This window comes from Polyodon spathula, chromosome 27 (genome assembly GCF_017654505.1).
Source record: "Polyodon spathula isolate WHYD16114869_AA chromosome 27, ASM1765450v1, whole genome shotgun sequence".
Taxonomy (NCBI): domain Eukaryota; kingdom Metazoa; phylum Chordata; class Actinopteri; order Acipenseriformes; family Polyodontidae; genus Polyodon; species Polyodon spathula.
Genome location: NC_054560.1, coordinates 5,318,842 through 5,334,730, shown reverse-complemented (window position 1 = coordinate 5,334,730; position 15,889 = coordinate 5,318,842). Strand labels below are relative to the sequence as shown.

The 15,889-nt window shown below is 38.8% G+C and overlaps 1 protein-coding gene across 24 annotated transcripts in view; it reads left to right on the top strand.

The window, feature by feature from the left end:
* Positions 1 to 15,889, top strand: part of LOC121301331 (receptor-type tyrosine-protein phosphatase S-like) — a 131,073-nt gene that overhangs the window by 62,402 nt on the left and 52,782 nt on the right. For 8 of the 24 annotated variants that reach the window (XM_041230640.1, XM_041230620.1, XM_041230623.1 and 5 more), the window contains exons 6-9: positions 2,192 to 2,200; positions 5,895 to 5,912; positions 10,894 to 11,004; positions 12,439 to 12,450. In XM_041230640.1, the coding sequence (XP_041086574.1) occupies positions 2,192 to 2,200; positions 5,895 to 5,912; positions 10,894 to 11,004; positions 12,439 to 12,450 (150 nt within the window). The remainder of the gene's footprint in view (positions 1 to 2,191; positions 2,201 to 5,894; positions 5,913 to 10,893; positions 11,005 to 12,438; positions 12,451 to 15,889) is intronic. The other 16 variants (XM_041230626.1, XM_041230634.1, XM_041230625.1 and 13 more) reach the window with 5 other exon arrangements.

The following is a 15,889-nucleotide window of genomic DNA, read 5'->3' as shown; positions in this document are numbered from 1 at the left end:
TGTTACTCGCCATTGATTTTCACAATCTTGAAAGAGCCAGTAAAACAGGGCCTAATTAAATCTCTAATTAATTACAAGCAAAGAGCCTGGAATCGCTTTGGGGTGTGTTGGCCTGACCACAGATTGCTACAGTACTGGCCCCTTGGCTTTGGGCAGGCTTGAACGTTGGAAGACGTGTGATCTTAGTTGACCGCAGACATGAGAAGGTCTGGTGAAATGTGTCTGACATAAAAAAAATTGCTGCCCATGTCATGGTAGATTATATCTTAGAATATACAGCTCTGGCCAAAAGTTTTGCGTCACCCTATAGAATTCTGCTTCATAGGGTCAAGTGAAACCTGCTGAACAATGTTACGTTAACATATTGAATTACATACCGCTTTGTGGTTTTCGATATACTTTGGAAAACTGACAGAAATGGAAAAATGTGACATTTTAAAATCTAACGTGAAGTACTGCACCACTATTATGGCTTCTGGTAGACTTTTGCGATATCATTTTATAGTTTCTTTGATTGCATGATGTTAAATTAAAAGATCAAAATTGTTCATATGGTTTTTGTCTCAATTTTGGTCTCAGTCCTAAAATTCTACGTAATGCATAACTTTTGGCCACATCTGTAGTGTACGTGCTTTTAATGTCTCTGCGATACTTTTATTGTGTAGTTCTCTTAATGATATCTTTCTGGTGAGGTTGACCCTTGTCTTGCTTTGCCTTGCAAATCGGAAAGAAAGGCACACATTTTAATGAGTGTGTTCATTAACTGAATATGCCCTTATACTGACAGTCTTTATATAACTGTCCTTAAGCTGAGATAATCCGGCTTTTCCACACAGAAGTGAAAGGCTAAATTCTCTTGTGCATGCCCTGGTTAACAACACTATTCTGACATGCATTCAGGACATCATTTATATTAGGCACTAACTTTATCATTTTTTTTTTTTTTTAATATATTTACCAGCACTATGTATCTGTGGTTTAATTTCTATGGGATGAGCGCAGCTGTTTTTATATTGTTTTTTTTTATATTGCTACTTCCTTTTTGCAGCCCTTTTAATTGCTGTACAGTAATTATGTCTTCATGAAAATGCATTCAATGGATATTTATTTGTTTTCTATGACAAAGTTCTGTCAGTAGCCAGCTCTGACAGCCCAGAGCATTCCTCTTTACGACATTCAAGTCTAAGCTACCTTGTTTCCTGGTATACCTGAATGTACGCGAGCGGTTTGGAAAAGCATAATAAATAAAATCCCTGGTAACAGCACTGGGTTCTGAGTTTTGTACAGTGTACATCCACCATACACTGTTTAACTTATAAGCTGTGCCACACCAGTAGGGCAGACTGCAAACAGAAGTAACGGTAAGCAAGCCCTTTTGTAGTGTGAATCAATAAACAAACAAACACAAAGTTCTGCAATGCTGTACCATGTGAGCCTGTGTTTCAGGAGGAGCCCATTGAGGTCCTCTGTTCTAGACAAGCACCTCCATCGCTGTGACCAGTATACCACTGAGGGATTTCTGTCCTGGTGTCTGTCCATCTGTCTGTGTGTCCTCTCTCTTCTCCGACATGTTATTTTGTTTCCATCTCCAGAATTATTTTTTGTGTTGTTTGGTTGTTTTCTGCTGATAAATAATACTGTCCTATTTAAATTTTTAGAACCTAGAACAGTTCAAAATCCTTCCCGCATTTAAAACTATACCCTTTGCATATGTATGTCTTGACTAACGTTTTACTGAACACCAGGAGGCCTTTTTATTGTTTTTAAATATTTTGACCATCCGGTGTTTTTGATAGACATAATTAACATTACAGAAAGTCTAATAACATTAAGAACCCTAGTAATAATATTCTAATATTGATAACATTTATGCAAAGGGGCTGGACCAATGTATATGAGATTCAAATTTAATCCAGTTTTTTTTTAATTAATTTAATTAATTAATTAATTAATTGATATATATACTTCTCAGTGTACTAAACCAGACAGATGAATGTATAATTTCAGGTGGTTTTAAAATTCTAATATCATTAACAGTATATTTATATATTTTTAAAAATTTAAATAAAATCTCCAGCCCCTTGTAAATGATATTAAGAAATCAAACAATAAACAATAACTTAACTCTTCTACTCTCTTAAAATGTAATCTTTTGTTTTTCCTTTTTCTTTTATGTTCTCTTTATTTTCAGAGGCCTTTGGTAAGTGTGCCAACTAAACAGCCCAAAGTTCTCCTCTCTCCTGTAAAACTGAATCTCATGTTAACTGCTTCTAAAATGCATGCCTGGCCTTTCTCTCACTAACTTCTGAGTCAGTCTGCCGCTTGAACCTTCCCCAAAACTAATCAGAAAACCCCCCCCAAAAAACAACAACAGTAATAATAACAACAGTGGTGTTCGGAAGCCCTCTCTACTACCTAGCAACCATTTTTCATTTTTCATAGAATTCCCCAAACCCGGAACCTCAGTGTTCAAACCTGGTAAAACAGTGGAGTTTTGAGTCTGGTTTCTTTTTATTTTGTACGCAGTTTGTCTTGAATTCACAGCCTGTGAAAGGTAATCTGTGGGTTTGGACCACCAGAAACCTGGAAAACAAAAAAGTTTAGGCCAGAACTGACACATTCAGGTGCACAAATACAAAGTGAAAACTTGTTTTTAGCAATCGCTGTCAGTATACAAAGCTTTCAGCGTGCAGAAGATGTAAGGATTGATGCCTTTACAAGCACAAATGAATCGCTCCACAACAAGAAAAAAAAATCCCAACGCAGCCCCTCTGTCTTGCATCACTCATTTTCATAACGTCCCATCGATATCTTTAGGGGCTTCGGTATGAGTGGTGGAGCCACACGTGCGTGTCACCCCAGCACACATTGCTTTGGGGGATCTGAGGGGTTGAATACAGTTCAGCTCGCCTGCCTGTCCTATCAATGACAGGCAATGGTCTCTCTGCAAGCCCCCCCCCCTCCAAACTGAAAGCCAAATGTTGTTTTAAAAAATATTTGAGTTTCCAAGTCCAGCTCGGTGCCTCAGTGCACGAAAACACAGGGCCACAGTGTCTCTCTCCCGTAACCTGAAACTCAGAGAAATCCATATTTTTGTAGCGATAAATCTGGAACCTCAATATTATGCATTTGTTAGATTGTCTCTTTTCGTACTGCATCTGACTGTAGAAATATAAATACAGAAATGCACTGTAATAATATAGAGGTATTTTGGGAACTTTACAGTAGTATGGCAGCGTACCCACTTAGTACTTCCATTATAGGCCATCATCACAAAGCGCTTTACAGAGGTAGGCTGTGAACTTACAATAGCACTTACAAAAATCACTTACAAAGTTGCTCACAACATATATAGAGAGCTAACATTTCAACCTGTTAAACAAGCAGTAGTATTTAGAGAGACTTATTGCACATATTATTTTACATGGATCGCCCCAGGTCCATAAAATCCTGATTTTAATGGATTTTGACAACATTGGCTACATTTCCCTTTAAAACAAGACTCTAAACAACACCATGCACAGAGTGTGGCTGAATTTGATTGTCTTTCACAGTACTGTTTCTAACTGCAAGCTGTTTAGAATTTAGTTCGTTCAGTTAATTCAATGGGCCAGTTTCCTGGTCAGATGTGAAACTCCGAAATATCTGCGAGAAGTTGGCAGGTTTAGACTAGAGGGCAAAAGAGGAACAAAATTGAAAAACTGAATTAAAAAGTAAAATAAAAAACCCACCCACACACACACGCACTGTGTCTCTGTACAAAGTGAGTGCCTGACACCCACAAGTATTCTGGGCAGACTAAGTATCTCAAGCCTCATTAGTAATAATCATTAACTATGAAATTAATGTAGCAAATGCGGCCTTAAAATAATTGCCCTTTGCTCTCAACTCTTTGAGGATCTTCATGAGAGTGGATTACACGCCCACGCACACACGCACACACACACAGTACACCTGACAGCATGTCTGCACACCACAGGGGAACGACACAGGCCACAGATCACAAAGACGATGCGAGTAGGTTTATCACCTCAGAGAGCCAAGCAGCTACTGAGACATGAAGGTCAACCTGATCTTGAAATTGAAAATGTAATCCAGCCTCCAGATGGGCGCAGCTCAGGACAGATTGGCATCCCTTTGTAGCGGTTCCCAGTATCGTGTGCTGGCATGGTGGGAAAGATAAAAGGCTTCACCTGCCCAGGGGACCCAGAAAACATGTCTTTAATACTTTGGAGGGTTCATGTTGAGGGCTGGCCTCCGGCTGTCTAAACCTGCCATCGATTGCACACTGTGACCCTTCTCCTTCCACGTCTCACAATGGGGTTTAAAACACAGTAATCACTGTGCGACCCTTTTACCCTCCAGGTTTACTGTAGGCTAAGCCCAGTCCAAAATGGCATTGAGATCGGCCCCATGTGATACAGTGCTAGATGTTTAAACAGTGTTCAGATTTCTTAGCAGTGTTTTAGTCTCCCACTTGCATCTCCCTTCTTAATAAACCACAAACCCCTTTCCCCAAGCTAATAACCATTACTAGTAGGTTTAATCCTCTGAGCTAACCAACCTGCTTCATTAACCTTTAATCAGTACCTAACCTAACCTTAACTAGTTCCCCCACCTTTAATTAGAACCTAACTGTAAAACTAAACTAAACTACTGTTGCCTTAAAACCCTAACCAAGTAACCGTCCCAGTCCCTTTTGCTGAATTAATTTAAAGGTTAAACTGCAATGTTTTGCCCCGTTCTTGAATCTGTTAAGGACCCTCTGATAAACTGGAAGGATCAACACTTTTAGAATTAAGTCAAATTTTCTTCCCATATGCGCTTTATCTAAAATGAGAAGAAAGAAAATTGCCCACATTTGTAATGCAGGATTTGTGTTCCAGATATGAAAAAAAAAAAAAACATAGAAATATATTCCTCCATGTATTATTTAGTATTGTTCTTGCATTGCAGAGACAAACTCCTAAGTAATTTTTGAGTAAGGCAGCATGAGTCTGTTGGGATTAAACAGTAAATAAATTTGACAATTTCAGTACGATAGAAGAAGAGAGTCTGTGAAGCTGTATAAAAAGTAACTGGGTTGTATAAATGCAATAAACAGCTTGGTATCTGCTATGCCTCTTGTTTAAGTACATAAATTGACAGTATGATGTAGTACTTGATTTTATTTTCATAGCAGTTAGCTGCATTTAATATGTTAATTTACTGCACAATGGGGCTGTAAATGTTTATAGAAACTTTTATTTTTTTTTAAAAGCAAACTATTGTTGTTTATTGTAGCACCAATAAATCAGATTGACAAAAAAAAAAAGCCCTTGGAAAATTGTTAATTAATAATGATTCAGATATTGTGTTTGTTTCTGGGGTCCTTCTATACAGCAGTGCTTATACACTATATCTACATCCAGGTTTAAAAGGGGAGCCCTACTGCAGGCGATGCTAGCGCAGTGTGACGACTGAACCAGAAAACAAGAAATAAAGTGATTATAAACAAGAATAACGATACATTAGTTTAGATAATTGCAATATTTCATACCGGTACCTAGTTGTTGTTGCACACACGCACTCATACACTCGCACACACACAAACCTCTTAAAAGGTCTCTGTAAACTCATCCCCCAAACTCCTTGCTTTACCTGTTAAACCATCTTCACCAATCTGTTATGCAACACAGAAGAGTCAGTCTAGATGGTTGTACAGGTAAGAATGTGCTCCACGCTCAGATGGGTGTTTGTCTGATCCAGGGTCCTTTGGAAAACCAGCAGTATGAGCTTAACAAAAAAAAAAAAAAAAAAAAATAATAATAATAATAATAATAAAATAATTATTATAATAATAATACTAATAATAATTGAAAAAAAAACCAAGATATCTATGTTTTCTCCTGCAGAAGGTACCCCGATACGAGGTAAGATTAAAAAAAAAAAGAAAACTAACCACATTTTTTAATACAAAAAAACCCTTGTTTTTCTATTCCTTTTTTTTTTTTAATTATTATTTTTTAATTGTTTTGCGTGTCTATTTCTCCTGTGTTGTGTTTCTGTTTTTCTGTGTCTTGTGTTTCTGTGTTTGGTTATTTTCAATTCGTCGATTTTTTTTTTTTTGGACATGCAGGTTATCCAGGATTGAAAATAGGGGGTTTCCGCTGGAAATGCGGATCTTAAAAGGTTTTTGGTAAGCTTAGTGCATTCAGACGGACCGCAGACCAGCCCCACAGTCAGGCTCTCACTACATAGTCTGTTCTTGCTTTTGGCATTGCTTAGCCAATGGATGAACAAGTGAGTTTAGATCGGATGTTCTCGGTCCCCCTCGCAGTGGCTTATATCCCATCTGCAGGTCACTAAATAACCCTTCTCATTCCGTGGCAGTGAGGTTTCAGAAATATCCTCATCACAGCCTGTTACTGCCTCCCATTGGTCCACTGTTGTCCAATCAACACTAAACAGCGAGAGCTATGATGAGGTGCGGCCTAGAAACCTATAAGGGTTTCGTTGCAGGTTTTTTTTTTTTTTTTTGTGTGTGAAGAAACTCAAAGACAGTTGTAGTTTCTGTGAGCAAAGAGATTCGAACACCTTTTGTTGGGTCACAGTGTAAATGTTCACATGCAAGCTTTTTTAAACCACACAGGCCCTCTCACGTCAGGTAAAAGTGGTTTCTTTAGTGCTCTTCTTTACAGCTAACTCAATTTTGTTCACATGTGAAATAGGCTTATAGTAGGTAAGGGTATCCTGTATTGGATTGGATTGTTTTAAATTAAGGGTGGTGACAGATCTGTTTGTATTTTATCCACTTTAATTTTTGGAGCTCTTTGACTTGTAATGAGATACCGGAGTGATAAGAAGTCTGAAACTCCGGGAGTGCAAACAAACCGGACAGCCAACAGAGTACACTTCTTGATACTCACAATCGAAAATTATGTTAGAATGCGCATGGATATGCAGAAAAGAATCATTTTTAGTGTTGCAGTGTTGCTGCAGTTGATTGATTTGATTGATCAAATCAATTTAACAGAATTGAGGCAACTTTCATCAAAATAATTACAATACATCTGGGAGATGTTTTTTATTTTAAACCCAACCAGCCGGAAGTCTTTTCAATTTGAATCTTGTCAAAGTTATTATAATTTAAAGCCCCCTATATTCTTACTATATGTACATTAGCAGGACACTCAAAACCATGTTATTTTATTCAGCGCTGCAGAATGCAGAATATTTAGCTTCAGGGACATGCATGTAAACTAGGCCAGGACTTGGAAATTGCTGTTTAGTTTGTGTATTGGTTAAGCCTCAGGATTGGGGTGAGGAATGATCCAGAAGGGGACCCGGCCGCCAGACAGAGACAGGCAGTCAAATTAGTTTAGCATACAGTACACCAGGAGCGTGGCCCACAGAAGCACTGCTCCAGGTACATCAGCACTGTACTGCTATGTGTGCACCACAGTGCATACAGTGGAAATGTGTCCTGTTTACATCAGGAGCCATGCAATAGTGATTCAATTAACAGCGAGTTTACCTAAAATTGGTCTTTTAGATTTATCCATCACGGATCATTGGACTTTATCTGAGTACATTATAAGCCAGCAGATGGAAATTGACATCACTTGCATTGTATTGGGTCCCCTTGCTGCCACGTTTACATTAAAAACCTTGATGCAGCTCCCAGCAATTTAATACAAGGAAATCGAACAGGGAAAATCAGCTCCCTAATAAACCAACATTTCAGGGTGTTTGTAAAGTTACGACTTACAAGCATTAGGGGGATTTTTATTGCCTGTGTATACGGACAGCCTTGCTCTGTATTATGTTTCAAATACGTGCGTACATAAATACATACACAAACATACATAGTGTTAAAATGTGTTAAATACCCTTTTAGAGACAAATTTATAATACCCCTAATATGTTGCCCAGCCTCACACACGCTCTGTTTCTGATTTATGCACTGCGGTCACGGTTCTTTCATGATAAACTTGGTCTTTTAATCAACGTTTTCTTTCTGCAATTCCCTTTTTTTTTTTTTTTTTTTTTTTAAGTAAAATACTGATGTCTGATGTACAGAGATCCAGAATGCTGTTCAGGACTTGAATCCGGTCGGTAACTGCCCCTCCCACCACTACCAGCTCCAGCTTTGTTATTCCTGTGTCAGATCAATCCATTTCTGTCAGAACGTTAATTAAATTAGAAAGGCGGGTTCTGTTGGGGGGGAGGGGAGGGGCTGCCTGGGGGCTGGTTCTCTGTGATCAGTCAGCTGTGTCACCTCTTAATAAATAGCAGCTTGTTTGTTTAGAGCAGGGCAGGGTAACCCTGCAATGCAAACACCTGCTTAAGGATTCAGTCTGCTGTCCCTGGGCTGTATCAAAGCTGTACTAAAAACACCATTAGATTGACTGTCTCTCTTGGGCTGCGCAAAAGCATTTTTTGTGGATTTAAAAAGGACGCGTAAATACAAACTATCTTACTTTTTATTGACTGCAGATCAGTCCAGAGAGTCTCACATTGCACCCCTAAAGATAGCATTTCAGTTTGTGTTGAGCGGCGGTCTATCTCTTGAAGGCTCTCAGTTCGATAGCTTCAGCTGTAGAGATTGGTAAGCCACAAGCAGCTGAAGGTACGATGCAGTTACTGGGAATACATGATAAATAACAAGAGCAATAATATAAAAACGCAGCGCGGAGAACATCAAAGATGTGGAATCGCTTTGGATTCCAACATATTCAAAGTGCTGGAGGCTTTAATAATTGCAGGAGAAGCGTTTCATTGGCTGGTCGCAGCATGGCAGAGCGGTGAGGAGTCACTATTTAATTTCGCTTCAGGACACATTCGTGCCTGCTCGTACGCACGCACAATAATAAAGGTACTAGCGTCTTTAAATACTGGCATCTTTACACCAAAACATTCAAAGTATATATCATCAGAATCCACTGAATAACCCTATTATGTCACTGATGAAGGGGTTAAATAATAAAACGGAGCTACGAGTAGGCTGGCTTGCACAGAAGCAGCTGCTGTATATATTTCATCAGTTTAAAATGCATTAAACATCCATCCTCGCGCAAAAAGAACCTGGCTGAATTTCAGCTAACAGGAGCCTGTTAAAATTTCATGACTATTGACTTTCACTGTGATGTCGATTCCGCAGTCAGAAGAACTGAGAGCCCACACCTCGCAGTAATAAAAAAGAAAACCCAATCACTGCTTTCAAAGTGGATACGCTCTTTAACCTCCCTGAGAAGCCACTTGCAACCCAGCAGGTTAGTACTGTGCAAATCCACCTGAACAGCATCCCCCTGAATCAAATAGACGGCACAGCGCTGCCATTAAATCACATGACTGCCAATTCAGACGGAGACGTCAGCTGATACAATCTGCCCATATACGCAGAAACAGCTCAGTGTGGGAGAAAAAAAACAAACACTACCTAAATAATGCGCAATCAGCACTCAATGGTCGTGCGTATAATAATCTTTATTTTTATATAGCGCCTTTCATAGTGGAGCACCGTCACAAAGCGCTTTACAAAATAGGAGACTAGGGTGTGTGAACTATGCATCAGCTGCAGAGTCACTTACAACAACGTCTCACCCGAAAGATGCAGCACAAGGAGGTTCGGTGACTTGCTCAGGCTCGGTGGACCTCCTGGTTACAAGCCTGTTTCTTTAACCACTGGACCACACAGCCTCCCGTATAGAAATGGCTATAGTATTGCACAGACCACTACAATACTTCAATACTGCTATTCTTTACTTTAGATCAGTAGATCTCACTTTACTAACTTCCTCCACGAATGCAAACTATAGCTTCGGCAGGATACCACATTGTCTGGATCTGTTATATTAACTTAGTGGTTGAAATTTCCATTTACATCGTTCACAGTTTTCCAAATGCGACGATCACTCATCATTTAGGGTAGTGTAAAAAAAAAAAAGAAAGAAAAAGGCACACCAGGCATTGTTATTTATTATATTATTTTTTACAGCTGTTGCATGGCACCCAGCTTTTATATCCATCAATAAATCAATCCGTTTTGTTTAGCTCCCTCTTTTCTATTGATACATTTGTCTGGCTACCTTTTTTCTGTTGGCCTGTCTGTTTCGCACAGTGTGTGTGTTATATCTGATATGCACATCGTGAGTGGAGGATGCAGATAGATGACAGAGAAATGCCGATATTGATATGCGCTGACTGAGCAGTCAGTGAGTTTAGACAGTTTGTCAGAAATGGAAAAAGAGCAGTCTGTCACTACCCCTAATGATGTTCCCACAGACTCGCAGTATTGCTGCTAACAAGGACTCTGTTTTGTTTGTTGTCTGTACTGTTCCAGAGTTGTTGTATTGTGTGTGGCTGGACAGATGTGTAGCTGAGTTCTGAGGATGGGGTTTAAACACACAATCTTGGCTCCCAATTTTCCCTTTTTTTTTTTTTCTCCAAAAGTGTAGGTTTGTTTATAATAAAGTTGCTGTTACTTTTTTCTGCTGTCTATTCTGTATAAAATACATTTTGAAGGAAGTTTGGTAGCAGTTTCTGAGTGCTTGAGCAGAGACTGCCAGGAGTCTCCTACTGCAAATTCAGAACCGTACAACACAGATTTCCATCGAATTGTACTTGTACTTCAGATCAGATACGTACCACCACAGAGGTGGAAAGATTAGTGATTTTATTTTATCTCGGGTGAGGAATCGGGAGTCATCGTTTAGTTTGCTTTGCAATCAGGTTGTAGGTAATGCTGCACCACAGAGGGGTTCTAAGATAGACAGCTCTGGCTTTTTAGTAGAGGCTGCAATCCCTGCCCTATTTTTGGAAGACCCTTGTGATTCTTTCTCTGTAAAGCCACTCTTAACGGTTGTGTATCTCTTTCTCTCTCCCCCTGATTGGACCTTTTCTCTCTCGCAGGAGCTCTGCAGATCGAGAACAGCGAGGAGACGGACCAGGGCAAATACGAGTGCGTGGCGTCCAACAGCGCCGGGGTGCGCTACTCTTCCCCCGCTAACCTTTACGTGCGAGGTAGGGAGCACCAGGTCCCCTGAAATAGCAAACTGCAACAGCTGAGAAGCAACTCCTTTAGTGAAATACACATCTCTGCAGTAGTAGACTGAAGCACACTTACTCCCAGTGGAGATATACCTTGCTATTCTGTTTTTTAGCTGGCACTCCAGCACCCTTTGTTTTAATATAATTTTATTTCTGGCAGGACACGGTAAGTCAGATTCTGATTTGGTTTGCGGAGTTAAACCAAGCGAGAATCTGTTGTTTGTTAAGGACCTTAACAGACTTTTTGTTTTAAATGATGCTGTTGGAAACTATTCACACATCAAGTATAGTTTATATAAAGATGAATTTGACTATTAAAAATCTATATAAAGAGATGGATATTGTAGATTGAAACCAATTCAGTTATGCCCACACACATGTGAAGTTCATAAATATCGCTGAACAAGTATTTCATTGCAGGGAAAGAGTTAATTGCCAAGTTTGAATTAATAATGTTTATGCTTACAGTACATAAGCACTATTAATATGCATTATTTATCCTGTCTTGCTTTGAGTCCGAGTTCTCTCTCCTGACTTCCATGAACCAAACTGTTTTCAAATGGTACAGAACATATATTAAAACAAAAAAATAACCTTACGTTTTATTTCCGTTGTTGCTATGGGTAACCTATTGGACCAGAATTCCTGTTCCTGTCTTTTTTGGTTGTTGTTTTTGGTTTGTTTTAAGGGCAGTTTTTAATACTGAACCTTAAATTAATCGAGTTACTCCTTAATATTATTAAAATGGTGTCTTAACTAAAATAAATATATATATATAGATGGGGAAGGCCTAGGTCGGCAAGGGTGTCCTTGGTTCACCGCGCACCAGCGCCCCCTGTAGTCTGGCCGGGCGCCTGCGGGCTTGCCTGTTAGCTGCGCGGGAGCTGCATTGTCCTCCAGCGCTGTAGCTCCTGGGCGGCTGCATGGTGAATCCACAGTTTGTAAAGAATCGGTCGGCTGACGGCACACGCTTCGGAGGACAGCATGTGTTCGTCTTCATCCTGGGGTGGCAGCGGTGAGCTGAGTCTATATAATAATTGGGCATTTCAAATTGGGAGAAAATAACAAAAATAATTGGCAACGACTACATTTAAAAAAAAAAAAAAGAATGTACAGTTGCTATCTACTGGTCTTTTGAACTTCTGAAGACCACAACACTGTGTTTGGGTTTTTCGTTTTGGTTAAAAACTATTCTTTGTCAGTAGGGAAGATAAAGGATTGAAAGACCGAGGGGTTGTTTATTGTGGATATAAGAAAAAAAAAGCGAGAGAAAAAAAAATACAAAGCAAAAAGTAATGTAGCAGTGAAAAGCCTTGAGGTGGCCTTTTTTACTCTCTCTGTGTTTCCCCTATTTTTCTCCTCTCCTCATGTCATTGTGTTCTGCATCAACCCCTTTACATCCCTCAGAGCTTCGAGAAGGTTGGTGTGTTTTTTCTTTTAACTTTTTTTACCCACATTTTTATTATTTTTTTATTTATTTATTTATTTATTTTTTTACATTTGTTGGAAAAAATATATATATTAAAAAATAAATATATAGAATAAATTGAACACAATTTAAAAAATAAATAAAAAGTAAATATATGTATATATAAATATACATTTTATTTTAAAACAAAATAAAAAAAAAACATTATAAAAAAAGAAAACCCAGCTACGCCCGGGTTTTTTGTAAGTTTGCATTGTGGGCCTTTTTCTCTTTTGCATCCTTTGGTATTGCTGCTGCTAGGGGTGGCTTTCTCCGCACTTGTTGTCATGGAAACCTAGCACTTGGACACAACTGAGCCTGATGCATGATGGGAGAATGCAACTATTGCGCCTGCATGCCTTGTTAATTTCTTTCTTTATTTATTTTTGGTATGTTTTTGTTTAATTTCTTCAGGTTCGTTTCCTGCTTTAGTAATTGATTGATTGCTTGGTTCCTTATTTATTTATTTATTTATTTTTGGGTTGTTTGTTTCTTATTTTGTCGTTTTAATTTGTCACGTTGCTGTGCTGTTTATGACATAATTAAAATAAATAAATAAAATAAAATAATTGAAAACAAAAGCCAGTGTTCCTGTCTCCAAATTAGAAACCTCAGAGAACGTAAGATTAAAAACTAATTAAACCGTCCATTATCAGAGGACCATCTATTTAAATCCTGCTTTATTAGGTCTAGCCGAAGCCTGGACTGTTAAGAATAGCCCCTTGATGTAGGTCAGGAACTCTGCTGTAAATTGCAGGAATTGGAATTTGTGTGATGGTGGGGTCGTACTGTATTGTAAATATAATGCTTCATGATATTTCTGTCAGTAGCACAGGATTGTGGAAGGGCAGCACTTGGAATGCATTCCACTACTGCAGTCTTATTTATGGGATCTCTTACTCGCTGATATTATGGATAGAGAATTCCGCCTGTTAAATGAAGTAGTTGACCTTTTAAATATAAGATCGATGTCCTTCTTAAAGGTAATGTCAGTAGCCAGCCTCGACCCAGTCAAGATTTTAAGAAATAACTTTTTCGTAATAGCGCAACAGAAAGCTACTCGTATAGAAATATGAAATATTCTTATTCATTGCTACCTGTGAATATCTCGGAAACTAATCATCTAGGATGGATTACAGAAAGATTCTTCAACACTGTATTAGGCTTGTTTGCACAGTATCCATATCTGAGTCCTATCGTAGATCCAGAGTTGAAGTCCCTGGCTGTACTAAATAGGTGTTCCAGTTGTGTTCAATTAGTTAACATAGGTTTTAGATACAGTGCTTAGCTCTCCAGAATATTAACAATACGGAAAACATCACGATGACTCAGGACTAACGGGGCATGAAACCGAAGAGGCTGAGATCAACTGGCCTTGTAAAACAGGTGCCGGGTGCAGCTAATGAACCAGCTGGCACACAGAGCTGGCAAATCTGCCTTCCTCCCAGGACCTGGCATTTGGAAAGGAGCGTGTTATTTTTCATACCTGAAAGGGGCACATCCTGACACATTTTAGAGTGCAGCCGTTTTTATGGACTAGATATAAGTTATGAGTGTATTTAAAGAGAAAGGGGAATGCCCTGGTAATTGGAGTTGCATTACAATCAGCCAGCCTTGTTTCCACACATATGTAGATACATAGAAACGTTAGCACCTGCACACCTCTGTTCTAGCAGCTTGTGTGCAGAGCCTTATTTTTATGACACCTTGTCACGTGTCATACGTCACAAGTACAGTTAGAAAGAGGCCACCCAAAGCCAACGCCCGGTCGTCTTCTGCAGCACCTTTATCAAAATAATATTTAGAATCTCAGTATGCTATGATATTAACATAAAAAAAAAAAAAAAAAATCAACATATGATTTGAATGATATTCCATTCAAATGTATTGAGTTTTGGGGCCGTTATTTTAAGCTCCAGTAGTTTCTTTAACTACAAATGGTACAAAAAGACCAATTATTATAGTTCCCTTTCTGTATGCATTAACTGCCAAACATGTGGCTGTAAATACATTGTAGCAATCAGTGATTGTGCTAACTAATGACCAACTACTGCATACACAAATGTATCCAACAGCTCAGAATGCCATATATATATATATGGAATTGAGTAACTGTAGCACCTACCCATCCCCGATCAGGGATTTTAGGGGTCTAATCTGAGTTACGATCACGCAGCAACATGTGTAATAAATACGTCAGCGCACTCAAAGCACAGCGCCGCTAATTCATAAATCAAACCACGCCGAGTTCTCACTGTTGTTAAGGTCACCGTCTCAAAATACAGCAGCTGATGTGCAGTAGATAATTGAAATCTGGTTGAAATCTTTCTGCGCAAACCTGGAGCCTTGCTTTAAATTGACTGTTTGCAGAGTACGCTGCACCTCTTAGGTAGTTATTCGGGGAACTGCTTGCTGCCACTAGTGTGTGGGTTAGCAGCCTCTTAGAAAAGGTTTACAGGGTATGGATCGAGTTTTGGAGTGTATGGAAATGCTCCTCTACTTTCCTTCTGTGTTTATTTAGCTTGTTACAGCATGATAATCTTGGGGGGGGGGGGGGGGGGTTCTTACAGAACTATAGTCTTCTGCACTGCTTTAGTGAATGGAGACATTCAGAGACGGGCTGTAGGAATTGTTAGTCACAGCCTGCTTGTATGTTAATTTGTACAGCAATGTTATAAAGAAATGATAAGAAATCAATACAGGAACACTGCGCTGTATGTCTTTAAACAGGCGTTCTGCATGAAATTTTTTTTTTTTAATTTGTTTATTTTTTTGCTTGTATCTGCATGCCTGCACTACAGTTCTGTATGTGTGTGTGTGTGTGTGGTTGGAAACTAAAGTTAGATTACACCCTTTAAGTCACAGTCAAAAATGTGTATAAAGAATACTGATCTATATTTATTTGGCTACATTTGGCTGATCGTTCCTTTTAAATTCAATTTAAATTCAGTTTAAATTGAACTACAGGTATTAGGGTTATGCTGAAATCTAAATAAAGAAAACCCTTTCTGTTTATTCTGACTCGATACTTTCCTCTTGTCGAACTTGTTTCCAAAAAAAGGAATTAAAACAATAGGCTATAGCGTAAAGCCGCAGACATTTTTATTTCCTGGCTGTGTAAGTATTGAAAAAAGGAAGAAAAGTGAATAGATTTCACAGATTAATCACTTCTGTAATTGTAAATTCCATTCTGTGAAATGTAGAAATGCTAGGAATGGAAATGAAGTAATAAGCAGGGTTGGTGTGTCTTTCACAGATCATGATAATGAAGTTTAGTGTTACGAAATCGTAAGCTTTTGACTTGCTAAAGCAAGAGAATGTAGAACATTTACTTGTGCTGTTTGGTGCTGTACTTCAGTGTACCATCAATACTGCCAGGTATCATTTCTC